This window comes from Rousettus aegyptiacus, unplaced genomic scaffold, assembly GCF_014176215.1.
Source record: "Rousettus aegyptiacus isolate mRouAeg1 unplaced genomic scaffold, mRouAeg1.p scaffold_m13_p_7, whole genome shotgun sequence".
In the NCBI taxonomy this organism is placed as follows: Eukaryota; Metazoa; Chordata; class Mammalia; order Chiroptera; family Pteropodidae; genus Rousettus; species Rousettus aegyptiacus.
In genome coordinates, this window is record NW_023416310.1 from 81,852,779 (window position 1) to 81,880,576 (window position 27,798).

Here is a 27,798-nt window from a genome sequence, read left to right on the forward strand (position 1 = left end):
CCAAATGGTTCAGCTATCCTCGCTTTAGGTTAAGTTGTACCAATTAAGTTTTAATTGTCCCTACAGTCATTTTGTTTACAAAAATAGGACTCTGGCTTTGCTATCTTTAGCCTTGAACCCAGTATAGAATTGTACCCTTGGGCTCCCACTGACTCAGAAGCCCTGTCTCTTTTTAAACTAAGCAATAGCAGGTGAGAAATATTGGCTCAGAAAATCCACCCCTTGTTAAAACAGCTCTAGGCTGCTTTGGACTGCAAATCACTGACTGGCTTGACACCCTTGCATAGGGCTCACCAGAGGACCATGGCTATTAACCCACATTAACTCCCAAAGAGCAGTTTTCTGAAGGCATTTGCTTGACCCTTATAAAGCAAATTGGAAAATTGTTTATGTTGACACGGTCTTTAGTGTTCCAAATGTGATTCCTTTTAAAAGACTCTATTTTTTCATGGAATAGGAATCAGTTGAAAAGGCTTAAATTTTACCTTTATCATTAGAGAGTTATGACTAGGGTGCAAATAAAGAGGCTCTGCGGGTATTAACTTTTGGAGAGATTTGCTGGATATTGTCCATCTGTTTCTCTAGATCTGTTCTCTACCCTTCCTCCCCATGCAGCGTGTGCCGTGAGGCTGACCTTGTTGGGCCACACTATCTGGGCTTCTTGTCCTCTAGTTCCCACTTGATCTGATCAATGAGATGCTTTAGGTAGGAGAAGAGAGAATTCTGGGTTCTTATTCTCACACTCACTCCCTGCCTGCCTACTGTTTGGCAGTATCACATATCTAAAGGTACAGCACCTGTTGGCTGGCTTCTGTTCTACAGCATTTTTAGGTCCCATTATTGCTGCTTCCTCTTGCACTTTCAGGATGAGAATGGGGTTGTTGGCAAAATAATGGCCCTCAAAGATATCCATGTTCTAATCCCTGTAACTTGTGAATGTGATACCTTATTTAGTAAAAGGGATATTTCAGGATCTGGAAGTGAGTGGATTATTCTGAATTGTGTGGGTGGGCTGGATGTAACCACGAGGGTCCTTATAAGTGGGAGGCAGGAGGCCAGGGCTAGAGTTGGAGATGCAATGAAGGAAAAAGGTTGGGCTGAAGTGATGCTGACTTTGAAAATGGAAGAAGGCTGCTAGCCAAGGAAAGCAGAAGGCTTCTAGAACCTGGAAAAAGCAAAGAACAGGTATTTCCTTAGTGCTTCCAGAAGGTACTCAGAGCAGAAGACACCATTCTTTTAGCCAGCAAGACTTCCAACTTTCAGGTGTGATCATAAATTTATGCAGTTCTAAGGCACAACATTTGTAGTAAATTGATACAGTGTCAATAAGAAGCTAATTCAGGTGATTATGGCTTTTCACTATTGCTAGACCTATATACTATGCTGCCCTGTTAGTGTATTGTAACCTTGCCCACATCTTCATAAACAACTCCTTCACTAATTTTTCCTCATTTTTTTTCCTTTGAGTGTATGATCTGATTTCTGCTGGGACTTGGTTAAATGCTTGTACCTTTTCATTCAGCAAAGCCACTTTTAGAGATTTATTCTATTGAAAAAGTAGGAAATGTGTACAGTGCCTGAGATTAGATAGATAGATAGATAGATAGATAGATAGATAGATAGATAGATAGATATCGTAGCATTGTTTATAACAACAAAAACAAGAAATAATTCCAATTTTCAGAATAGGGGCTAGCTAAATTATGATACAGCCGTATGATATAATAATAGAATGCCAGAAAATATTTATGTTAATGTGTACATACATACATGCATAATTATGTGAAAAAACAGGCTACCAAACAGATCTATATCTATACCTATACTACTATGTATATTTGTCTGTCTGTCTTTCTATCTATCTATCTATCTATCATCTATCATATTTCTGTTTAAATATATTTAAAAATAAAAAATAAAAAAGAGAAAAAAGGTAAGTGATACATTTAGTGGTTAACTCCTGCTAGTAGATAAAGGATAATATTTTTTCTTTTGTGTTTTCTTATATTTTTAAATTTTCTTACAAGGTTTTTATTAATAGCCAGACAGAAAGTTTTAAAGCAGTAATGGGACCTCTTCACATGTTTTGGAATGCTTTGTATGACAGAAAAAAAATCTTTTTTGGTTTCACCTGAAGTTAGATTTCTTTTACTCTCAACTTTTTTTGTGCAGCTCCATTATAGTTACTTGTGTTCTTATCTGATTTCTCTATCATATTATGGGCATTTGAGAACAGAGAATGCCCTAAAATTTATTTTTTCCTACATTCATATTACCCTATGTGAGGCTTTCAAAATGTTTATGGAATGCTTCATACTGAATTGAATTTATAGGTGCTTAATCAAAATTTCTTTGATTAGGAACTTATTTCCAGAACCATAAAAAATAGAAGTAACAGAAAGAACTATGAGGCAAATTTATAAAGCCAGGAGACAAGCAGAAGATAAACAACCTGATTGACGATGCAAATGGATAGTGAATTATTTATATCATATTGTACAGAATTGTTCATTTAAAAGTTGTTTACTAAGAGGATTGGATGAATGTAAGTACTTGGTGGAGATAAACATTAGGATTAGGCTACTCAAAAATCATATTAAGTACTGGAAGAGATAAAAGAAAATAGCCTTTTGTGCTTTAGTCAAATCAGAAAGTTTTCATGGACCATGTAGAATCTTTCATTAGTAAGTGACTGTTCAGTTTGTTGAGCAGGAAAAGGCGTTCTAGGAATATGGCACTCTTTTAGAGAAGGCTCAAGGAGAAAAGAGGACAAATGAGTGAAGATAGCCATGTGGAGATATGACAGTTGAAGGCAGGCTGAATATTAGAGGATGATCAATAACATAACACCATAATAACAGCAGAGGAGTATAGAATTAAAATATGTCAGAAGAAGAAGGACCAAATAATACCTTCACTGACATATGAGACACTGAGTCTCCCAAGTTAGGGTATTTAGGAAAATCCCCAGATGTGACTTGAGTTCCTTATCCCTGGTCCAGTGACATTTATTTTTTTCTTTTTCTATGGGAAGATTGAGAATCCACATGTTCATTTCAGAGAATTTGGTGAATTTAGCTACAAAATTATTTATTAGCTTAGTTATATTGTAAAAAAATACTATATTAAAACAAAAGTACATATTTATTGATAATGGTACTTGTGTTTATTCATTTAGCAATCCAATTAGGCACTTCTATATATATATTTTTATTATTATTTATGCCTACAGCACCAGGTCTTTTTAGGTAGTCTCCCATCCAAGTACTAATCAGACCTGATCCTGTTTAGCTTCTGAGATCAGACATTGGTCTTGTTCAGAGTGGCATGGTCGTAGACTATGGACTATGGCTCCACTGGGGCATGAACCCAGGACCTTCTGCATGTAAAGCAGATGTGCTAATTGCTACACTATGGAACCATGTCTGGCATTTCTATATTTTTTAGAGAAACTATCTTTCTTTTCTTTTCTTTTCTTTTCTTTTCTTTTCTTTTCTTTTCTTTTCTTTTCTTTTCTTTTCTTTCTTTTTTTCTTTCTTTCTTTCTTTCTTTCTTTCTTTCTTTCTTTCTTTCTTTCTTTTGAAATAAGATTTATTCAAAATATTTCTTCATTTAAAAAAACAAAAGGTTTAAAAATTTGGCTTTCGGCACATATCCATGTCATTGTAATAGCCTTCAGAAATATTAAAATCATAAACATCAATTAACACTCTGATCTTTACATATATTTCATATAGCGACTTAAATGATACACTATTCCTCTTGGAAATAGTTACTGGTACTTAACTCTACAATTTTCTTCCTGAACATTAGTTTCCCAACTATGGCATGATGTCAGTAAAGATGTTTATTTTACTGCATCCCACAAAATGGAAAAATGTAGTAATTAACTTCATAAATAAGATAATTATTCTTAAGCAAGGTAGACTGTGATCCTTATGCTCTTTCTTTTCCGATACTTCATATCTATGCCGAGGAAAATTACTAACATTTAATTATTCTTTAGTATTAACTTAGTCACTCCTAACAATAAAGCTATGAGTTATGAACCATTATTATCCCTATTTTTCAGATGAGGAAACTGATGCGGAGAAAAGTTGGGTAACAAGTCTCAAAAGTTCCAGGATTTGAACCTAGGCAATCTAGATCAAAAGCCTCTGTTTTCTCATTTTTTTAATGCAAACACTAGTAAGTGAAAAGTTTTCTTTATTATCCCAAATATCACAAAAGAAAGTTATAACTGGTTTTTCTAACTACCCTATAATTTCTGACCTCAGAATGAGTAATAATAGTTCATTCCTATCACTTTCTTGATACAGCAGACAGGATCAGCATACAGACTAGTCATAGGAATCTTCATGGTTATATAATACCAGGCCCTGAGGCACAAAGGCTGACTCTGGGTCTGCAGTTTTTCAGATGATTGTAGATCTCTTCTTTTAAACAGAATTCTAAAAGCAATGGGTAACACTAAATATTAATTAGTTATCTTAAATAGAGAATAAAAAAGTACAAATTCCATCAACTTGTCTGTTGCTAGGTATTCTAAAAATTTTATCTCATTGCAATTAAAATAACTAAAATGAGGTCAAGATTAAAGAAAGTAGGCATCCTCAAGTTTGGCAGATCCTAAAGCATTAACAGAAAGAGAAAGTGTTTCAGAATGTTCCTTCTAAATCCTGAAACACTTTTAGCAGAAAGAGCATAGCTCCCGTGGCTCTTTCAGGTTTACCATTAACAAGCTATGTGACCTTTGCTAACTCAACAAGCATTAAAAAATGTAGCAGTGCTGTTGATATAGGTCATAATCCCTTCTCACACACATCTGACAAAAATCCATAGTGACAAAGCATAGAGATAGCAATTTTTTGACATAATCAGCAAAGACTGCGTCATTTGGTTAATTTGACCTTCAACACAGATAAAAATTATTGCTGCTTGTTGGAATAATATTGAGACTTAAAAAAAAAAGGGATGAAAAACATACACTAAATATTCACTCAGCTAAAGATAAGGACATTGAGTTAGACTGCAGGCAAGGCCTAGGCGAAAACTTTTTTTTTTTTTTTTCACATATCTGGAAAGTGAGAAACATGTGTTTAAAGTGGATGCAGGAAGCCACGAGGGGCCAAGAGAATGACAGGCAGAGGATGGTTAGGGCAGCTATGTTTGTCAAAAATTAAGCTATTCTTTTGAGAACTTCAAAGGACTTCAAGAAAATGTGGCATGGTTTCTGCAACATGGCTCCCTATGTTTTTAAATTTTGAGAGTACAGAGAGGGGTCCTTTTGCCTTAAAAATAACTAATCTAATGTGTGATATTTTTCTCAACAACAGACTTAAGTTTTCAGCCTATAGGTTAAAGAAGGTTTGCAATATAAATACTCTTTTAAAATGAAACATCATGGTGTAGCGTCACATTAAGGCATGTATAACTACTGCTGGATTATTTTAGGAAAGCTGATCGATGGGACTACATGGCATCAGAGCACTGGAGGCACTAGAATTGAGGGAGAGAGTTTTTGACCACTTGTTGAGTGTCTCTACATAGGATGACATTATTATCCCTAATTTATAGATGATAAAATGGAGGCTTATTAAGGCTGAATTAACAATTGTCAAGCAACTGGTAAAAGAAGGTTTGGGACCTGTTATGTCTAACACCAGTGTCCATATTTGTAAACACAGCAAAGTTTTGAGATATAGAAGGTATGAGTTTTATTACTGCATGACATTTCTGCCTTCCATCTCCACGCCACACCTCAAATTAATCTATTAATTCTTTTGAAGTGAGGAGCATCTTAACAAAATATCATCACATTGCTCATAAATAGAGCTCACATAAAGGGAAGGCAGTTGAGGAATGAGGCAGGAAAGAAAGGTCATAATGTTTTAGATAAAAAAGTCCAAACAGACCACTGGCATGCCATCATGGATTAGAATGCAGCATTTTTATTGTAAAAGTCCACATATTAGGCAATTCCTTTTGTGAAAAGGTTTTCAAATACATAGATAGGGAGAAGCTGGTAATTAATAATTAGATTATATGTAATATATATTCATATTGCCAATACTATGCACACATTGGAAAGCTAGCTTTTTTGAGTATCCCCATTATGGAATACATTTCAAGTTGACAATAATATGTTTCTCACCATTGAAAATTTGCCAACAACTCTCCCAAAGAGTCAATATTTAATATGTTAATAACAATTCAAAACAAGAAAATAATTCTATTTACATGTGTTGAGGTTATATACTAGAGAACCGATATATTAAAGGTTTATAAAATTGGCAGCTATATGTGATTCAAGATTCATCCAGATGACTTGATGATGCCTTATATGGATTTATATAAACAAAGTCATTCTCTTTTCATTTCTACTCTTTTTAGGTTGTCTATGAAGTTTTACTGGCTGTGATGAAATTCTGACTTAGAGCAACGATTGCCATAAAGAAGAACGGACAAAGGGTGCTATTTTAGAAAAATAAGGATTCAAGATGAGTACATGAAGATGGAGCCCAACTCATTTTTTTTTGAAGTCTTGAACAACTGCTTCATGTGATTACAGTATATAATTGAATGAGGCTGCAGTCATAGGCTCAACCTCCTTGTGAGTCATTTGTTCTTTCATCTCTCTAAAACTTAATCTTTCATATAGATATATTTTCTTTTCACAGAACATATAATACTATATTCTGAACACTGTCATATATCCTCAAGCACTTTTATGGGAGGTCAAAGACGACTCATTCCCAAAGCTGGAAAAATAGTACACAAACTCTAATCATCTGCTAGTAGACTCATTTTTGTATACAAATATAGGACATAGTTATTGTTTTTAAAGGAGTATGGGCATTGGCTAAAATAAATTTTTGATAATGAATATAAATTGCTGGAGTTCTTTGGATCCTTCTATTTATTTCTTCAAGATCAAATATTGCTTGACAATGCCTATGTGAAAAGATGAATCACTGGTTCCAGGCCAGCACAGAAAGTTTCACCAGAAGCCTATGGGGCCAATTCACTTCAAACCATATTATTGAGCACCAACTATGTGCCAGGTACTCTACAGCTGCTGATAACCCAGAAAGGGATGACAAGGGTACTGCCCATGAGGCACTCACGATCACTAGAAGCAGATTTTAAGGTGGAGAGTAATTTCTGTTAAGATCTATCATACTAAAAGGAAGAAAATATAGCAGCAAGCACATATAATTACTTTATAGTCTGGAATTGGGTATATTTAGAGGTGGTAAATTCAGTCTATATTTTACTTAAAGTGTTTTAATATGTCATACAAGGAAAAAAAATAAGCTTTTCCAATCTTCATGCATAAGGGAGAAGATAGTGAAAATTCTTTCTTTTAATTCCAAACTCAAACCCTTATAATTACATTCATGATTCTTTTATAGCCCAAAGAAGCAGAATAAAAGACAATACTTTACGATGTTAACTTCAATCCATTTATTTTGGCTCTAAAGACATGCATGCATTAAACTTGAAGCATTCTAAGTTATTGAAATATTTACATCATTGTACATGTGATGTGGAGGAAATTTTCTTCCTATCTTGTGATTGAAGCGTGATAGATTTATTGTCTAGGTTCTTAAATTTAAAGTGAGTTGTGATTTGTCTCAAATGAGGGAGATATTCTGTTGGGATCAAATTTACCACAACCTAACACCAGATGAACATAGGGTAGTTTTAGACCTTTTGCTTCTAATTGTATTTTGAATTGAATAAGAATACCACCACTGTAAATAGTCATGGCTTTTACTATTTGATTGCCATAGCTAAAAAATGTCTTATTTGGTTTCAACGTTTTTGCTCTAATTTCACTTTGCCTTGCAACTTTGCAGCACAGAAACATCACACTTATCGAAGGGGAGTTGGGCGCAAACAATATGACATTAATACAATTTACCAGGTTAGGACATAGAAACAAATTAAGATCATTATAAACCACACGAAGCATTTTTTCAGTGGACTTAGAAAGGACATCTTCTTTCCATGAGATTTAGTGAATAAGATTCTTATCAATAAAACCCATATCTATTCACAGGTAAAGGTAGGAGACCCAATAGACCAGATTGAACAAGCAAAATGCAGTGGGGAAGAAGATCCGGGCATATGAGTCCATTTTGGCAATACGGATATGTATCCTCCCATGTCTCCAGGCTCCTGTTCGGCAGTCTTCAAAACAGCAGAAAAAGCTGGCACAGTCCTTGCCATCCAGACACTCATACCCATATTCTTCGTCTCTCTCTTGAAGGTGCGTGGCATTGTTCATTTGAATGGTTGCTGATCTTGGGCGAATATCAATGGTAGGGGCCTGAGACAAGGGCAGGGAAAAAGGGAGATCAGGGTTAGTTATATTTAGTAAGTCCTAGACTATTTCTCCAAAATGTTACCAATGTGAATGATGAATCTGAAAATGAGTGCTCAGGAAATCGCTATGACATTATGATCTACAATGGTAAAATTGAACTTAGAAGGATAGCACATTTGCAGATTTCAAATTTTGAGCTTAAGCAGTGCAGCTGAAAATAATACCATTAAGCTAATAGCTAGAGCAAGATTAAACACCAAAAGAACTCAGACTTAAACCAAACAACTACATGGAATCTTATTCTGGTAAATATTAGATGTGAGGTTGGTTACATGAAGGCATTTAATGATATTGCATGTGAGTAGAACAAAGAAATAAAAATGCATCAATTTTAAAATTAAATTTTCTGTCATGCTTACCTATAGGCAAATAGTAAACTCCATTATACTAAGCAAATGTATTAAATGTTTTTAATATAAAAATGTTAAAAATATATATATATATATATATATATAAGTTTTCTGAGCTTATACTACAATAGTATGGCTTATGTTTTAAAGGAGTGTAGTGTTCTGTCTAACATTCACCATGTAGAAGCTTCAAAATGCCAGCAGTGTTTACCTACATGTGGGTGAAATTTCGGGGAAAAAAACTGTTACTACCTGTCAAAGTTTTTTTTTAGCATTTGAGAAGAAAATAGTAGCAATTAACTGAATACTAATCTAATTTTTGCCTTCAGACCAATTTTAAAATTGCCATAAGACTCAATGGTCTGTCTATTTCACTTCAATGTAGAGGAGTTAGTTTTAGGATACTATAAATACATAAATAAATTATGTATAAATATAAATTCTAATGTCTCTGAATCAACTGTCACAATTCAAATGGGAATAGAAACCTTGTAATATTGCACGATAGAGCCAAAAGGCTTCTGGATCACCCTAGAAGGAAGGGTGTTTTAACTTAACAGCATTTCAAAGAGAGTATTGTTTTTATAGAACTGACAGGTAGAGTTTAGATAAAGGTAATTATTAAATTTACGTATTGAAAAACAATCCTGTTTTGAATTAGGATTTAAAGAATTAAATTTTAAGGGCATATATGCTGTATATGGTACACAGGAGATGCAGGTAGTGGTATTGGATTCCATTTTCATCTGAGAAGAGAAGGTACATTTTGGCTTTGCTGTTTAAGGGAGTTCTCAGTAGTAATGAGAGCTTGCAACTTTTTAATTTCATGTAAAGTCAAAACCTCTGTGAATTAGTGTAGGGTTGCCGAGTCAAGAAATCTATAGAACTTTCTTCATCTCAACTGTGTTGTCTCTAGTAGAATGCTTAAATGTCTACTCCATAAAATAAATAAATAAATAAAACACCATGTAAGCGTTAATACTTAAATTCAGCAGTTGCATGCAGTGAATTTCCATTCCAAAAACATTATACCTTGAAGGAAAACATCCGAAGAAGCTTTGGGTTTGTAGACAGAAAAGAGAAGTGCATTTTTTTTTAATTAAAGAAGGAAAAAAGAAAAAAAAAGAGAAAGAGACAAAATAAGATAAATTAAAAATACATTTTCAAAATATAGTAAGTGAAATGAACTGAAATTATAAACACAGAAGGACAGTTCTGAACTTGGAACAAAATATATGCCTAAAGCTGGAAAAGGGAATTTGGTGATTGCTAGTGAAATCTTCAATAAATTAATCCACAGTTATCTAACTGCAAAAGCCAGTGTCGTTCATTCATGAGGAACCTTTCAGTAGCCTGGTTTCCATGTATAGAAATACTGTGATTTTATATATTTTCTAATTATCATCAAGAAAGCCTTAATAGGTGAATCCTGACATAATGAACCAGAAAGCATATTAATTGGGAAAATAAAATTTCAGCTTCTAATTCACACCTTAGGCTCTTGCGTATTTAGATAAATCATCCAACTGGATTAAAAGGAGAAAATGCATAAAATTCTAAGGTTATTTTATTTTCTCAGTTTCTTTAATCCCCTTCCTCCTCTGCCTTCTTTTCTTCTGTCATCTTCATGACCCTGGATTAAGGAATCCAGGTGTTGACCTAGCAGTTAGAGGGCCAAAGGGCTTTTTCCTCAGCACTCTTCATTCTTGTGAGAAAGCCAGTCTTCATACCCTCCTTACTGCTGGCAGGTAATAATGCTGGGTTGCAACAGAACCATCTTCTTGGGGGAAAAGGAAATGGAAAGTGAAGGAGGGGAAGAAAACAAACAAACAAAATAAACAGCACAACAAGAAAACCAAAATAAGGATAAGAATATGCGAAGGCAAAGAGAAGATCAGACAGGGAAAGAAAGGACTGCATAAAGCATAGCAATTATTTGAGAGATTAAAGATAAGCATTTATTTTTTTTATTAATCATCAAGTATAACGACACTTCTTTACTTGTTATAAATTCTTATATTCAAATAAATGCTATTTATCGAATTTCACTGAGGTTCCTGGAGATGCATCAGCTAGGTTTCCTCATTAGAATTCAGTCCGCCAGGGTCTGTGGGTTAGACAGCCAGCCACTATCGAAGCCCCCATGGCCCTCAAGTGAAAGACCTGGAAAGGCTATACTTCAGGGGAATTCCTTTAACTCTTTTCTTGGAAGGGAACGGACTCTAACTTCCATGGGGCCTTCTGTGAGCCAGACACTGTGCTTAGGAGGGTAAATGGGTATCTATCTACATGCTCTCTTTAACATTAATAATAAAAGACAGTTGCTTTAGGCATTCAAATTTGTGCTTCATCATCTCTATTTAAAGTTTAGTGGCAAGGTGAAGTCATCCTTCCTATTTCCAAATCACTGAGATCAATCCCGGTTGGTAATTATAAATCATCAACAACAATCATTATCATCAACTATTAATGGTAAAGGCTTTCATGTATAAGTTACTATGTAATGCTTTTTCCCTCTGTTACCACATTTATTCTCACAATGGCCCTATGAGATATGTTGTTTGTTTGTTTTGTTTTGTTTACAATAATTATTTCATATATGAGAAAATAAAGACACAGGAAGGTTAAATACGTTGCCAAGCAATAGATGAGCCATTTCTTTTAAAACAAAAAAGATACATTTTGAATTTGAAACCAATAGAAGTCTTCTGGTGGCAACATACACACACACACACACACACACATTAAACTATTTGCAAAAGTATGGTGATCCTTGAAATTTCAAGAATCTTGTGGCTTCCTAGCAGAAATCTCTAGATGAAAATTTTAATTTAACACAGTAATTTAAAAATAAAGTAAAAGGGCGGGAAGATAAACCCTAGAAAAATAACAGCTAGAAAATAAATGCATTTCTCAGCAGTGATTATACTTCCTGTGAAATGAAGAAAGCAAGCGAGAGTCTGCCTTAGTGAATCAGGTCTCTTTCAAGTAATTATGACTATATCGAATCCTTATATTTTGATGAAACTCACATATTCACTTTTCATCTTGGAGCCCAAAGTGTTGAGATTTAACCTGCAGATAGGCTAAGCAAGACCAAACAAAAACAAAAGCTGGTGGTCTTCCTGCATAAAAATTTCAGTGGTCCCAGTGAGAAGTGATACATACAGGGTTTTTCTTCTTTTTGTCTTTGTCCTTGCTTGGTTTCCGGTTGCTGACAAAATAATGTAGGGTGCCATATTCCACCAAAGCAGAGAAGACAAATATGAAGCAGACAGATACAAAGAGATCCATTGCTGTGACATAGGAGACCTTGGGGAGTGACTTCCGGGCAATGGTGCTGAGGGTAGTCATTGTCAGGACGGTGGTAATACCTGCAGAGAGGCACAGTAAAACAGACCATGTGACCACATCAGCAAGTTGGGTAACTGAGTCACTCCGGAAACAAAACATCTTTTGTGACTTGATACGCAACCTCAATAATGGGAAAGGAAGCATAATTGGAATTCATTCACTACGCTCATAAATACTTATTGCCTTGAGAATATCATTTAAACTTGTAGCACCTCTGCTTCTTCAACTTTAAAAAATGTTATATTTTTATAATAATTACAACAACTTCTACGTTCTGCTATTGTGAAGAGTAGAAAGGTATGGAGACCATATTGTACATGCCTGACTTGTAGTCCATGATGAATAAATAGCACATACCTGCTATTTGCTCAGGAGTTTCTCACTTATTCCTCATTCTTGAGCTCACTCACCTTGATCCCTTCTCCCACCATGATCTTTTGCCACTGAGCATTTATTTAATAAGTGGTTGAAATGAGCTACTGGAGTTGCCATAAGAAGGATTTTGACCGGCAAGTGTCTAGACTTCAAGAGAAGAAATTGATATGAAATATTTTCCTTAAAATATTTGTGAGATGGATAAATTGGAATGTATCAGTCCATCTGCTCCATCCATTCATAACTGCATACATTACTTAAATAATCATTGTGGTACCAACTATGTGCCAGGCACTATACTGAGAATGAAAAAAGTCATTTGCATGCTGATATGAGAGACAGACATAGAATGTAATGCAATACATTCTGCTCACGGTGACGATTAATCATCTTAAAGTAATAGACTCAACACATGTGTGGTTTGTTTCAGCATGTAGCATTAGACAAGTTATTATAATTATCGAATAGGACTTGTAACATAAAGTACTGCATATAACAGAAAAAAATCAAAATAACTATTTTGAAACAGATTAGAGACTAAATTATGTTCAGAATAGGACGGATATGGAAATGATCGATGTTCCCCCCAGTTATCTCTTCTGCCCTTAGTTTTACAGATCATTTTGTCAGAAAATGACTATAGTTGCTAACATTTCTGACGTCTTACTATGTTTTGTGCACTTTGCATAGAATACCTTACTTAATCTAATAAAACCTCACTAGTTATGAACAGGAAATGATACGCGTTTTACATGTGAAGAAACTATGATTTACAGAGATTAAAGGTTGTTACCAAGGCCATATTATAATTGTGGGTTGAAATCAAGATAATCTAGAGTTCAAAACCCCAGCTCTTAAATTTGCATGATTAAGCCTCTTTAGCCAAAGAGTGAGAGATGTGGTTCTAATTTTCACTTAACTGATAAAAGGGATTATGATTTTGTGATTCCTCTTTCAGTAGCTGTATTCTTAGTTAAGGCTTTAGGGAATTTTATGTAGTATGAAAATTTTATTTGTGGACGTAAACTCCAATGTCTCTTTGAAGCTTGTGGCTTTGTTATAAACTCTGTGTGCCTTCTTCTTCATGTGAGGAAAAATATCTGAAAATCTGAAATGAATATTACTATATACAGTAGATTGAGCAAACTGTAAATAATCTTAAAAGTATGGAAATAAGTTCCTAAAATTTCATGGGGAATTACGTTTTTTCCAAAATAATTTTTTCAGTGGCTCTTCTGGAAAAAGACAATATGTATGTGTGTCTTCAAATGTCAACATGACATGCATGCTATAATCAATTAGTAGTCAGGGGTGTGCTGGTAAATGTATAACCATTGACTTTTAAAAAAATGAAGGTTGCGATTTTTAGTATTTGCCAATTTCCATGGTGTTTTCACCTTGCCTGATGTCGAACTGCCAGTGCGATCTGTCCAGACACACAGTTGGAAAAGCACAAATGATCAGCTTTTATGAGCTGGTCTGAGCAGCTCCGTCATGTAACTAACTACCCAGAGACTAAAACAAAAAATCTGTTGAAATTAGAACTTATTTTTTTCTAATTACCTTAAATTTCTTAAGACAATTTACTTAAAACAAACAAACAAACAACTATTGAACTAATAAGGAAAATAGACTTGGAAAACAATGAACACTCTCATTTTTAATATGCTAATTTTCTGTAAAATGAAACAAATGTGTTTCTGTGTAATTGCTGACTGAACTAGAAGCAAATCAGTTTAGAAAGCAGAATAGGATTACTTGCATTGGGTACTTACCTTGGGACACTACAACACAAACAGATGTGCCTCACCTAAAGAAGTTCTGGCTGGAACAGCATCCTTATTGATCCAAAAAGACACCCAGGATAGAACAACGATGAGTGTGCAGGGGATGTAGGTCTGGATGGTGAAATATCCCATTCTTCTGCTCAGGTCAAAGTAGACAGACATAACCACATAATCTCCTAGAACAAAATAAATATAGCATCGTACAAGCCCTTATCAAAAACTGGAGCGCATTTAAAAAAAAAAACATGTATTTAACTTTCATATTTACACATTTAGATTGAGAGTTCTATACAGGGGTATGTTGAAAACTATCCTCTACCCATTTGGGTTAAAAACAAAAATAACAACAAAAAGCAAAATCCAAACTAAATTGAGGTCTGATGCTTTTTAAAAGCAATATGACTACCAGGCAGAAGTAACACTTTTGAGCATATTGATCATATTTTCTTTCATGTGATTTTTCATGGTATCTTTTCTTCCTGCTTAATACACACAATATAAATTTGTTTTCATTTGATGGGGAAGGAGAGGAGCAGTGTGCTTCTCTTGCCTAAAATGAATCCTAAGATTCATAAGTTTCTTCTTATTCTCAGGATCTGTCTGCATACAAACCAGAGAGAATATCTTAGTGCTTGACACTAGCAAATGACTAATTTCTTCAGTTTATAATGAAATTCTTATGTTAAGACAGTTTTTCTCATGTTTTCATTGAATCATATTTTCCTTCATAGCAATTACTTCAGTTGTAATTGCTCATAAATTTGTATGGTTATTTTTGTAATAACTGTCTCTCCTATTAGACTTCATCACAGTCCACAAACTGTACCTCTTTTAACTCATAATTGCACTATTAGTCATTAACATACTGCTTGATTCTAAATAGGTATTTGGTAACATTTGCTGAATAATTAAATGAACGAATTCATTTATAAATGTAAATGTAAAGAAAATAATTTAAAAAATCAAGAAGCTGTATTCTGGAATATATGTGTTAAAAAAGTTTATGTAAATAAATTAGAAAGTAGAGTAATAAAAGAATCAAAGAATAACCATATAACTGCATTAGAACCATTTAATGTGACACAATTTGGATGTCTATTTTTTTTAGAATTAGAATGCATGTGTTACTTTTAAAATTCCATGCCCTTCATTTTATATGATTCCAAGTGAAATTTTGAGGACTTTTAATTTTTGAATTTGGAAAATATGCTGTGTAGACATATCCTAGGTACTATACATCAATGTTTCCTTTATACTCTTAGAGAACACCAGTTTCAAAAGCTGTATTTGCTCTTGCAATGTGAGATGAACTCAAGAGAGATCAGTTTTCAGATGTTGCTTTTTTTGCTTTTGTTTTTACTAAATTATAATTTGTCCTAAAATTGATGAAGAATGAAATCCAAATCATGTTTTATTTTAATTATTTGGCTTCATGCCTGTGTTTCTGTACTTACTTGGCTGATTTAGAACTGATTTGAAAATAAGGTGCTTTAGAAGCTTCATGCAGAGAAGATTGATTTAGTGGGATGAGTTATTATAGCTCAGTCCAGTTCTTTCTCCCACTCTCAAGCTTTATTTCAAACCTTCTAAGTTGCTGAGACAGAAAACCCTCATTGGCTCCTCTAGATGGGTTATGAATATCTCCCAACACTACCTTTTGGTGGATTAGTGCAATATATTATTTGTCTGGGTCAGGCCTGGTTAAGGTAGTGACAAGGACCTAGATGCTAACTGGAAAATTTAGCTTCTATTGGAATATTAGTTCCTTCTTAGAGATCAATAAGTAACAAATATTTAGTGATTATTTTTCAAAACCTTAAGGTATGCATTTCTTACTGATAACTAGATTTCAGTTAGTTCCCTGAGATTATACTTCTCTGTGTTCATTTATCTGGACTTCAGCTATTTAAACTCAAAACATTTTATAAATTAGTTTTGTCCCTGTTTTTGTTCTAATTTAGAATATCATATACGCAGGCCATGATTATGGACTAAAGATATTTAATTTGAAGTAACCCTTATTAATGTCTATTTTTTTTTTCTGTTTCTTTGATCTAAATATGAGAAGCAAATGACAGCTAGGAAAGACAAAAGAGGTTTTCTTTTAAAATAATAACATTCGGGGGTACTTTTTCTCCTTATTTTCCAAGTCCTTGAGAGTTTTCTACCTATTTTAAATGTGTTAAATGAAACTTTACAAATTATAATATTTTAATAAATCTAGATGATTTGAGTAACTTTATTTATTATGTAAATGAATAAGAACCTACACTTCGACATTAATGATCTGACTCTCTTAAAGGTGAACTTTAAATTTGCCTCAAGTTAACAAGATAATTATCTCGATTCAATTTTCCTCTTCCCTTTAGGTCAGAATCTAAATTTCCATGGCCTATTTATCTATCGATTTCCATTTTAAGGTAATAGCTTCTGAGCATCTTTCATCTTTACCAGCAAACTCAAAGCTTTTCTACCACGAGATTACAGATCCAAACTTGGAAACAGGCCATTTAAAAGTGAAGCAGCTTCACAGTGGCAGCCTGGTGCCTTTCTTATCTCCAAGGCCACATCACTTTTTGTATTTTTAAAAACTCTTGGGCTAAGGAGCCTATAAAATCAAACCTCCTGAATGTACCACATCAGCGATTTCTCAAGCCCAAAGGTTAAATGTCTACCAGTCAACGGTGTTTGTTTCAACCACTTCGAATTTATTCTTTTTATTGAGTTATGCTAACATCAATAGCTAAAGTCGTAGCATTTTATAAATTAGCTTGGTCTCTGCTTTTGTCTATTTAGAATATAAGAGACACAGGCTGTGATTAAGGAGAGAACACATATAATCTGAATATTACTTATTAATGTCTGTTCTTTATGTTTTTGTAAGCTTCTTATGTCTAGTTTCAGGAAGAGACCATCAATATCAGTGAACAATGAACTCCAATTATTATTATTTCTTTAGTGTGATTAAACCATACAAAGTTCAGATTTATTAGAGTTTTTAAGCTCTTATTTAATATATGGAACTAGCTCCTCTTAAAAACTTGAAGATTCTATGATAGAAAAGTCTTCCCTTCCATTGAACAACTGAAATGGTAAAAATAATTATTTCCTAGTTACCAGTAATGTGGCCCTATTATGTGCACACACTGGGCTGAAAGGTTTGCATATCTTATGTCTAAATATCCTAATCACTTTTTCGGAATGGTGAAAAAGCTAAGACTTCACTTTATTTCTCTCTCATGATTTTTACTCCACTTAAATATAGTGAATAGAGTATATGTTATTCTACTAGGTTAACTTTAAAGGAATAATTACTGTTATGATCTTTACGTTCCTTTCTGTAGACTCATCTTGAAGTCAAAAATATTTTTAATCACTGCTATGCATAGGGTACTATTATATTAGGCAATGTAGAGATTACAACAGATGGACTCTCACAACTGATTCTAGATTAAATGAATTAAATGGGGACAAGATTAATTTTTCACTGACTACAACTCAGATAGAAGGAATAATAAGCTAAGACAATGCATTAGATCTGTCTTTATCATTCCTTATTAAACTCTTAAATCTGAGGCATAATCCTATGAGGTCGATTTTAATTGTAGGCAAGCAGGATAGTTGACTGGTTACATTTTCATTTGAGGAAATTGTTTTCTGAAATTAGACCTGTACCTTGCTGAACACATAAAAATAAATTCAAGATAAATAACCCGATATTCAAATTTAAGTGTGAATATAAATACTACACAAAGAAACAATATAGTAAAATACTTTTATAACACATAGGGTGGAAAAGGTTTCATCAAGCGCATATAACATATAAAAAGCATAAAGGGAAAAAATTACAGGTTTGTCATTTAAAACTTAGAACATCGATATTATAAATATTTTGTTTTAAATAATGTAGAAACATCGTACTTGAATAATTTCCAAAATAAATAAAAAATCAAAAGTTGGTATCACTGATATATAAAGAATTCTTATTGATTATTGGAAAAGAAACACATTTTTAACTAAGCAAAAATATATGGACTATTCATCGATAGTAAATACATGAAGAGTCTCAACTTCAGTAGTCATCAATGAAATCCAAAGTAAAATAATAGCATTTCATTTTTGCCTATTAAATTGAGGAAAAAACATAATTTTCAGTACTGGCAAGATGTGGACAAAGCAGAACCACACACCCTCGGTAGGGTATACACACTGACGTGAATTTTTCAGAAGCTAATCTGGAAGTATATAAAAAACATTTTTCTTCTAGATATCTGGAATAAACACTGCAGAAAAAATGGTGGTTTTTTTTGCTGTCGTTGTTGTTGGTTGTTCGTTTGTTTTAAATACTGCTTTCAGTCGGTACCAAGTTTGCTGTGTGCCCGAAAGAAGGAGTAGAATACCAAGTCCTTGGGCAGAATCCCAGATCAAGGAGTCTAGAGTCTTTTCTAGGGGGAGAAAAGACTTTTATTTTTAATGAGTTGCTAACTTCCATGCATGCCACCCCCGAGTGTTTCATCCCCTGCCCACCATTCCCAGTGGTGGTTGAGGCTCTCTTTAACTATTCTTGAACCACATCAACGTTCCTCCAGCAACTAAGCCCTGTGAAGTCCAGAGAGGGGAAAATGTAGAGCTAACCTATAATCCTTGGCCTCAAGGAATCCTCAGGCTGAGAAAGACATGAATATAGCATCACTGCTCAATCAATGTCAAGGGCTCTCATAAAACATACATATGCTAGCTCATCTTACATACTATGATTAGATGAAGTTTCTGGCAAGCACATTTCCGGAAGTTCTGACGAAACAATGCCAATCATCACAAACTCTAAAGAGATTCATGCTCCTCTGCAAAAAAAAAAAAAAATTCAAATTCCTTAGCCTGGCATGAAAGGCTGTCTGTAATCCGAATTTAACCTGGGTTTTTCTCTCTTGTTACTCGTTTCATGTTCTCTGCACCCTAGACAAGGTAAATTAAATATTTTCGTTTCATGCTCTATAATCGTTCTGTCTTTATTCTTCTTGGCATCATATTTCTCCAGATCCCTAACTCATCTCCTTACTCCATTCTTCATTCCCGCCTCCCAACAACCTCCCCTCTCCAACCACTCCGCCACACATACATGCTCTACGCTGTGACTGGATGGTGCTAAGATGGTAGCCATCTTCAATAAATGTTAAAAGTAAATAAAATTAAAAATCTACTTCCTCAGTTGATTAAGCTTCATTTCAATTGCTTAGTAGCTACATGTGGCTTGCAACTATTGTATTGTAATTAATAGAACAGATAGTAGAAAAGTTGCTTCATTGTGGAAAGCTCATTTGGACAGTCCTGGTCTAAATTAACTTTTCTAGAATGCTTTATCAGGTTCTTCACTATAAAATCCATACTGCTTAACACATGATTCTAGTCCGTTTTGCTCTGGTCCATTACCGAACCATCGCGGCCATGTCTCACACCACTTATAACATCCCCATTTTATGCCCACCCAAGTGGATTTACTTTTTTCCCTCCCAAAAGGCCCTGCTCATTCTTTTGTTTTCATTTGCCATATGTTACCTCAAATTTCTGGAATACTCTCTGCTCCTCTGATCATGTCACATACATACACATACCTTCAGACTCTTCCATAATTACCCATCGATATCAGGACATATTATAAGTCTTTAAGTTATTCTGTAAGACTTTGGGTGGTCTTTTCCCTGACTGCATCGCTAGCCGCATCTGAAATAGTATTTCTTTACACTCCAGCTGGGCTTTGTACAGTTCCTTTAATGCCCCCTGCAACTTCTTGCCTTAGGGTCTTTTCATATGTCCTTATTAGATCAAATGTCTTCAGTAAGATCTCAGAGAACCATGTGACTATCATAGAGCTGGTCATAATTGAGGGTATATGAGGTATAAATTTGGATTGCATTCTAGATTATAATTAGCACACGAGCTCTGTGAGTGAAGTAGCTGTACTTTGCTCACTGATGTTACTCTCAGCATCTAGTACAGTGCCTGATACATAGGAGGAGTTCAACAATTATTTGTTAAACGAATAAAATATCACTGAGTTCAGAAGGACATGAATAAAATCCTGGGTGAACTCTACACCAAAAGTACTTAAGACCAAGGCAGAGATCAACATGGGCTTTTAAAATATTAAACTTTTACTTTAGAAAGTATTACTTCTGGAAATATTTTTACTGGATACTTTGCTGAACCCTCACAATGTGGATATAAAGTCACATTGTAGCAATCTTAACTACTTGCCAAAAAAGAAAAAGGGAAGGGAAATCAGCTACATCGGAGTGGCTGCATTATGCTTATTAAAGAATTGATCGGTGATTTCAGCTTCTCAGCCAGATTCAATTAGTGAGAGAGGAGAACAAAGAGCTTGGCTGTGTAGACAGAACCATCACAGTCTTCCAGGTCAAGTCTAATATGTGCATTTTCATCTCAAAACTGCACCATTTTTATTTCATCTGTTGATTGTTTAAGCTCACATGTTGGAAAAGAATAAAATAGCAATTAGAGAAAATAAAACGAAAACTAGAAAGTATAAGTTATGATTATTTTTTTCCAGGCTAAATTTGTCTTTTAAAGACTCCCTTTGACATCCCCACTGAGGAAAGAGAGCATAGAATTGTGGCAGAGAATAAGGGCTGCTTCAAGTTAGGGTCCCTAGAAGCAGACCCGGAGGCCAGAATTCTTGCAAGGGTGACTTGCTGGGATTTAGCTGTCAGACAAAGGGGATGAGGGAAGCTGGAGAGAGCAGCAGAAAAAAGCTGGGCATGATTTACTTCAGTTGAAGGAAGGAAGCTTCCAGATGGTTCTGGAATAAAATGTATCACGATTAGTCCTACCTTGAGGCAAGAGGAGGGGTTATTTGTAATCTCTGTAAATTGAAGCGGAGGGGTCTTCATTACCTATTTGAGATGGTTCTATTTTGGCCAAAGGCAGTTCTCCAGAAAAGGAGTCAGCGGTGGGCTGTTAGCAGCTAACCCTTGCAACGCTTGGGGAATGGATGCACAAACCAGAGAAGGTCATGGGAAGGCGTGGACATTAGTAATGCCAACTGCTAAAGCTGTGGTGTCAGATTGGCTGGGTTCAAAAATCCTAGTCCTGTCACTAACTGGTTGTGTGATTCGTCACAAGTTTCTTAACTCATTGAGTGTCGGCTTCCTTATTAGAACTCACTTCATAGATTATTGTGAAGATAGGAAAGAGTTAATACATATAATGTGCTTGATATAATTCCTGACTCATAGTAAAAGGTCCATTAATGTCAGTTCTTACAAAGTAATGTAATTTATGTAATATAATTAGCACTATTCTGGTGCATATAAGAATAGAAGAAATGTTACTAAACATTCAAAAGAGAACTAAAGTTAAAAAGAGTCTTTGAATTTATACATATCAATTCTGTTCTTTTAAAGATTAAGCAATTGACATTCCTCAGAGAAGATAGGTGTTTTAGGAGACAAGACTGTTTAGCAGCAGACCAAGGACTCCTGCCTCCCAAACTCGTACTCCTTCTGTAGTAAATAGCCTGCTCATTTTGAGCCAGTAGTTAGGATCATAGATATAAAGCAAAACAGTGGAAAGTTGAGTAATTATTGAATGTGATTAAAATAGAAAGCCGTTTTGGGTAATTGGGAGCCCCAACCACAAAGAGAACAATTTATTTATTCTCGAACCTTATATAATAGATATAATACTTTTAGGAGGATGGGAAGTAACTCTTTTGTCTGAAGCCTATTTGACTCAACAGACTATACTAGAGAGTTTTTCCCCACTAAGAGAATCACTTTAGGCAAAAGGAAGCGCAGTTTTGCAAAACCTCTACAGATTAGTGTTTTTTTCTCTAGAAAAACACAGTGGACCTAGGTATTCGCTAATATCTCAGTTCTCTGGACTCCTTTACTAGATAATTCTCTTTATTCGTGTTACAACTTCTCCTTCTTGCCCTCTAAAAAAGCCACCACAGATTCTTAACTCAATATGGCCTTTGTAATACAATTTATTATTTTGAGCCCGTCATCAAATTCCAACAGTGCAGCAAATACATTCACCTGGGATTTACATAAATAAAACAACTCTGGCTTAGAAATCTGAATTTGAAGATACCAGTGAATGCATTTGCCACTTTAATCCATCCAGAGGGAATGCGATTTCCCAACATAGTTAAATCTAACTCCCACAAACATCTGACTAGATAATAAAATGTGTTGTTGTTTTTTGTTTTTTGTTTTGTTTTGTTTTGTTTTTTTGTTTTGTAAGTGCAAAGTAGTTCATGGTTGCAGAAATTATACAAGGTTCAGTCCTAGGATTCAAGTACCAGTGATGTTAAAGGTAGAAAGGCTTGAGTAAATTATTTAAATTATCTCAATAAAATAGGGGTATTATACCTATTACTAAGGCTGTTGGGAAAACCATATTTGCTAATGGTAAGGAAAGTGTTTTGTAACCTTTCAGAAACAACGTATAGATGAGGTGGTACTTGCAGCTTCTTAAGGATAGTTGTTTTTGCAAAACAGCTTTATAGCATTGGTAGGTAAGCCTTTTGTTGAGTGATATTTTTTAGCCTTTGTTAAAGGGTTGCTCAAAGAGTCAGGAATAGTAGTAGGTCTTGTTCTTATAAGCCATCAGTCTTGTTCTTGCTTATATGAACTTCAATGTCTCCACGAAAACAATGAATATCATCATTTTAATATAGTTTACAGATTCGTGTCACAAAAATTACATATTCTTTTCTGTTCAATTTGGACTCTGAACTACACACTACATGTCAACTTGGCTTGATAATCAAAGGCAACAAAATACCCTTTTATGTGTGGATACTCCTTGTTTAGAGTCTGTGACACATCTTCTAATTTACCTCATTCAGAAGTCTCATTTCAGGAGAAATTTTAAAATGTGAATTCACATTCCACTCTTAGTTCTCATGGCTCTAAGTTGCTTACTGGAAATATTTTCAACAGCTCCAAAGAGAAATATCAGTAAGTAGCACATACAATAGTAGAGTTAAATCTGTTTTTGTCAACTTTGATAATAATATTTAACTGGTTTAATAGGTGTATCAATGGAAATTTGAGACACCCTAAGAAAAATAGCAGTCCTTTACCTTCAGCCAACCATAGATAGGTAAGTGCTAATGAGGAGGGATTTTATGTTCCTTAGAATCAGAGATTATAACTGATCTGTCCCAGTTGTAACCCACGGCCCCAGAGAAGGGGTTAATATGTCATATTTTGCCATTCTGGCATAGAAATGATGAGACTGCAGTTCACAGAAGAAATGAGTAGAAATCCTATTTGTGATCCGCAGAAAGAAGCAAGATTTCCCAGTAGGAAAGTCATGGTCCACAGGTCTGCAAAATTCCCTGGAAAATGGATTCTGTAGGCCATGGGCCACAGAATGTGGTTCCCTTTGTCATCTCTCATTGTTCTCTGACCCAATAAACAGGAATTCCCACCCTTTAGAAGTCCTGGAAAGACAAGATTCCACGCTGACTCCCTCCTTCTTTATTCATTCTGTGTTATGTGATTGGCAAAACTAGGACACTGGGCCACTTAGGTATTTCCTTATTGGGTGGATCTAATAACGTATAGCATCTGTTATGCATTTGTTAACTCTCCTGAGTCAAGGCATGGATTAATTTTTAGAAGTTAATCTGAAAGTTTGTCTCAGTCGCCCCCTCCATTAGGTACTCAGTAGGTGCCAGCCAGGTATTCTAAGCAAGTATGTTGGTCTTGCACACTCACTGTCCTTCAAGTTGTTAATACCAAAGGTCAGTTTGGATGAGAGAGTAAGAATGCCATCTGAGACCACAGACTTATCCTATAAAACAATACTACTAGCAATGAAGGTGGTATTTTAACTCCGTTGAATTTGTGAATGTGTCTCACAAATGGTTCCAAAATTAGGAAGCAAAAAGAAGAATGTTATTTAATGGTTATAATTCAAAATCCAGAAACTTCTGGAGAAATAAGCATATTAATAAGAACAGTTTCCTTCCTTCCTTCCTTCCTTCCTTCCTTCCTTCCTTCCTTCCTTCCTTCCTTCCTTCCTTCCTTTCTCCCTCTCCCTCTCCCTCTCCCTCTCCCTCTCCCTCTCCCTCTCCCTCTCTCTCTTTCTTTCTTACTCTTTTGATGGGTCTGGCATAACTTTGTGTTTGAAGCCAGACCTGGTTAATCTAACCCAGGCATTGACATTTTCTTAAAGAAAAGACTCCACAGAGCTTGAGAAACCTAATGTTATCAGAATACCAAGCTTTCTAAAATGGCTTTGAAAGCAGCTGGAAAAAGAACGTTTAAATTCAGTCAACTGTAGGCAATGGTTGCAAAAGGTCAGATCACAAAATGTTCCCTGAGATGTGAAATCACTCCTGGGGATACTCTGCAAAATTATGGGCTTACAAACTTAACCTCACATGCTCTTTGCTCTGTGCCCAAGCACTCAATTTTAAAGTGTTTTGTTGTTGTTCCCTGTCGGAGTTCTCTCACCCAGGAAGGAAGTTTTGCATTTTGTGATATTCAAGGGAATTTTTAATATAGCCGTCAAAAATCATTACCATTATAAAAATAATATATTTGTATATTACAGCATACTACATAGAATTTGTTCTAAAAAAAAAAAAGAAAGAAAGAAAAAGCTCAACTTCTCTGAATAAACTTTCTCTGTTGATAAGGAGCCAACTCAAGTCAGCAGACCCAGGTTCTGTCCGATTCCTGCCTGGCTGTGATCATTTGTGACCTTAGGTAAATCTTTTTTCTTTCTGGTCTCTCTCTCTCTCTCTCTCTCTCTCTCTCTCTCTCTCTCTCTCTCTCTCTCTCTCTCTCTCTCTCTCTCTCTGTTTTTATAAAATGTAACTAATTCAATTACATAAAGGATCTTGAGAGAAGCAAGCAACCATATCCATTTTCTAGTTGCATCTGAGATTCAAATTCAAGGCTCTGTTGGGTTCCAGTTTATATGTTAAAGAACAAATTCTAGTATCAATCTGTGTGCCCCATGGAGTATTGTGTCTCATTCATTTTAAAAAGGACAGTATAGATTAAGGGGTTGATGGCCAGCATTCTCTGTCCACAATAGTATTTTTGAGAAAAATAGGCCTCTGAGAGCAACTGCTTTGAGAAAAGGATCATATGAACCAATGTTTGTGGTATCTGCCTCATATCCAGTTTCTGTTATTGCAGGATTTATGTAGGAGATTATCAAAAGCCCTCCAGCCCTCCAATCCTTTCTTTTTTTTTTTTTTTTTTTTTGAGTTGGCATTTGCTTTATTTTCACAGATGGCATTCCATGTCTAATCAGCTTCAAGAACAATGGTGTAACACTCTGCTCACCAAAACTGAAGCTGTCTTTGGACTCATTACATAGGGAATTTTCAGTGCTTTCATTGTTGAATTAGAGTTTGGGTTTTGATCGTAGGCATCAGAGCTGAAAAGGAATTTAGAGATCAGGCCTGTTTCTTTGTTTAACAGATGAAAAAGTAGAGCTCCGAGGAGGACTGGTCATGTTTCACACCGTAGAACCTGTACCAGAAGCTAGGTCTCTCAGTTTACCTGAGTGCTTTATTATTTTTATTAATACTATCATATCAAAAACTATGAGTTGTAAACATGAATTATGGTTTTATGCATTAAAGATTTAATTAGATTTTTTTCTCTTATTTCCCATGCTTGAATTCCTGAAAAATCTTCAAAGTTAAACAATTCTTACTATGGAGTAACAACACTTATGATTTGCAAAGAATTATATGGAAAAATAATAATAATTATTAATTTTAAAAATTAATTTTAAAAATTTTATTTGCAAAAGTATTATTTGTCCCCTCAGCACTGAAGCAATAGCTTCTCAGCCAGATGATCGAGAGATTTTTCAAGGAGGATTTGATGTTGGCATTAATGAAATTGTAGTTTATTTGAAATCTGCTCTTTAAGTACAGAGCAAATTGAAGTCCCTCCCTTCCTCTCTATAGCCTTCCTTGCAGGAGAAAAAAAGAAATCTCTTTTCCAGCAGTTTCTGTAGGATGCATACTTTGTAGAATTTATTAACATTACTGTATTATTGGATTTGGTGGCATGGAAGTACTAATGGAAAAATTTGTAAAAACTAGATTTCAAGCTATAGGACATTATAGAATTGCATATAGCTGCTTAAAATATCAGTATCTTGAATTTTTTTTCAGTGATAAGGAAGATATTCTTGGTGATGTTTTCAGACTCATGTTCTGAAAAAAAGAAAAAGGTCTTTTTTTTTTTTTTTTCTTTTTTGCCATGTGCCTGCTTTGGTGGACAATCTGTAATCAGCCCCGATGGCAAATTCACCAAGCTCATGTGAAGCTCGTCTTTTGTAGAGCAGCAGAGAAATCTCTAGCAACATACTAGAAGAGAGAAAGGAGCTTGACATTGGGGAGAATTGATTATCTGCCTGCTGAGAGCTGAGCTTGGAGCAGCAGCATTTTGCAAGTGCTGATATTTTCTTCCTACATGTCATGAGAAGGGGAGCCAGGGTACTTTCTAGCATTGTTTCTTGAAGAGCTGTGGCATGGTATTATGTAAAACAAACCTAGACAAGGAAGGAATGCCAACAAACAGTCTCACCACACTTAGTCAACTGTCCTCCAGGGAGAGACAGTATGTCTGCCTCCAAGAGTAAAAGAATGCCACTTGCTGAATGTAGGATGAATGACCCAGATGAAAATCTGAGCTGAAATCAATATACCTCCTCACTGTATCTCAGCCAAGAAAGAGAACTTGGGATTGCCAAGCAGAAGAGATACTTGGCTTGGCATGTGGCCACATTCCTTAATCACCAGGAAAGGAAAAACATTCAGGAAACTGGACCTGCAGTTATAAAAAAAAAAAATCAAGATTTTCCCTTTTTCTGGTTAATTCTGAGGATCTAAGCAAAAGCATGATAAAAGCTGATTATTTCTCATGATTTCCACTTCTCTGCTCTTTTCTTCTGGGTGCTCTCTGTCCTATGTGACCGACGATCTCCTTTTCATCCTCTGCCTTACCTGACAAAGGGCCTTTCCTCACCTGCTTGCCCAGAGCAATGCTCTGTGCTCTAATTGTTTATGCTTTGAGATCAGATCTGGCTCTGCAGCATGACTCTAGCTCTTACTGGGCGTATGACTTTAGGTAAATTACTTAACTCCTTGGAATTTCAATTTCTTCATTTCTACACTCAACTCTCTTCTGTGTCACATTCCCTCCCTTCTGATTTAATCACTTTCGTTAATCCCAGACTTCCTTGTGCTTCATTTCTGCTTCCAGACAAACTGACCTTGTTGTTTCCTAAGACGGTCCAGGCCTCCTGTCACCTTAGTCACTTTAAGGTGATTAACAGGGAGTATATAGAAGGCTGGGAATCCTAACTTTCCAGAATGGTGTACAGGTTCCCAACAAACCTTATAAATCAGGCCTTAAAGTGTAGCTGCTATATATGTTTGCACTGAGTCCTCTTTGGTGCCCAGAATTTTGTCACCCACAATTTTGGTGGGAAATAGCCTGGTCATGTGATCCCAGACATCCATCAATTATTT

At 35.1% G+C, this 27,798-nt stretch overlaps 1 protein-coding gene across 2 annotated transcripts in view; it reads right to left on the reverse strand.

Annotated features, from left to right (window-relative positions):
- Positions 1-5,861: 5,861 nt before the first annotated feature.
- The window catches only part of GABRG2 (gamma-aminobutyric acid type A receptor subunit gamma2), a 75,992-nt gene continuing 54,055 nt past the window's right edge, over positions 5,862-27,798 (reverse strand). Inside the window, exons 7-10 of one of the 2 annotated variants that reach the window (XM_016167109.2) lie at positions 14,282-14,434; positions 11,911-12,116; positions 9,775-9,798; positions 5,864-8,335 (exon numbers count right to left, since the gene is read on the reverse strand). In XM_016167109.2, the coding sequence (XP_016022595.1) occupies positions 8,060-8,335; positions 9,775-9,798; positions 11,911-12,116; positions 14,282-14,434 (659 nt within the window). In that variant the 3' untranslated portion in view covers positions 5,864-8,059. Of the gene's footprint in view, positions 8,336-9,774; positions 9,799-11,910; positions 12,117-14,281; positions 14,435-27,798 lie in introns of both variants that reach the window. The other variant, XM_016167111.2, reaches the window with a different exon arrangement.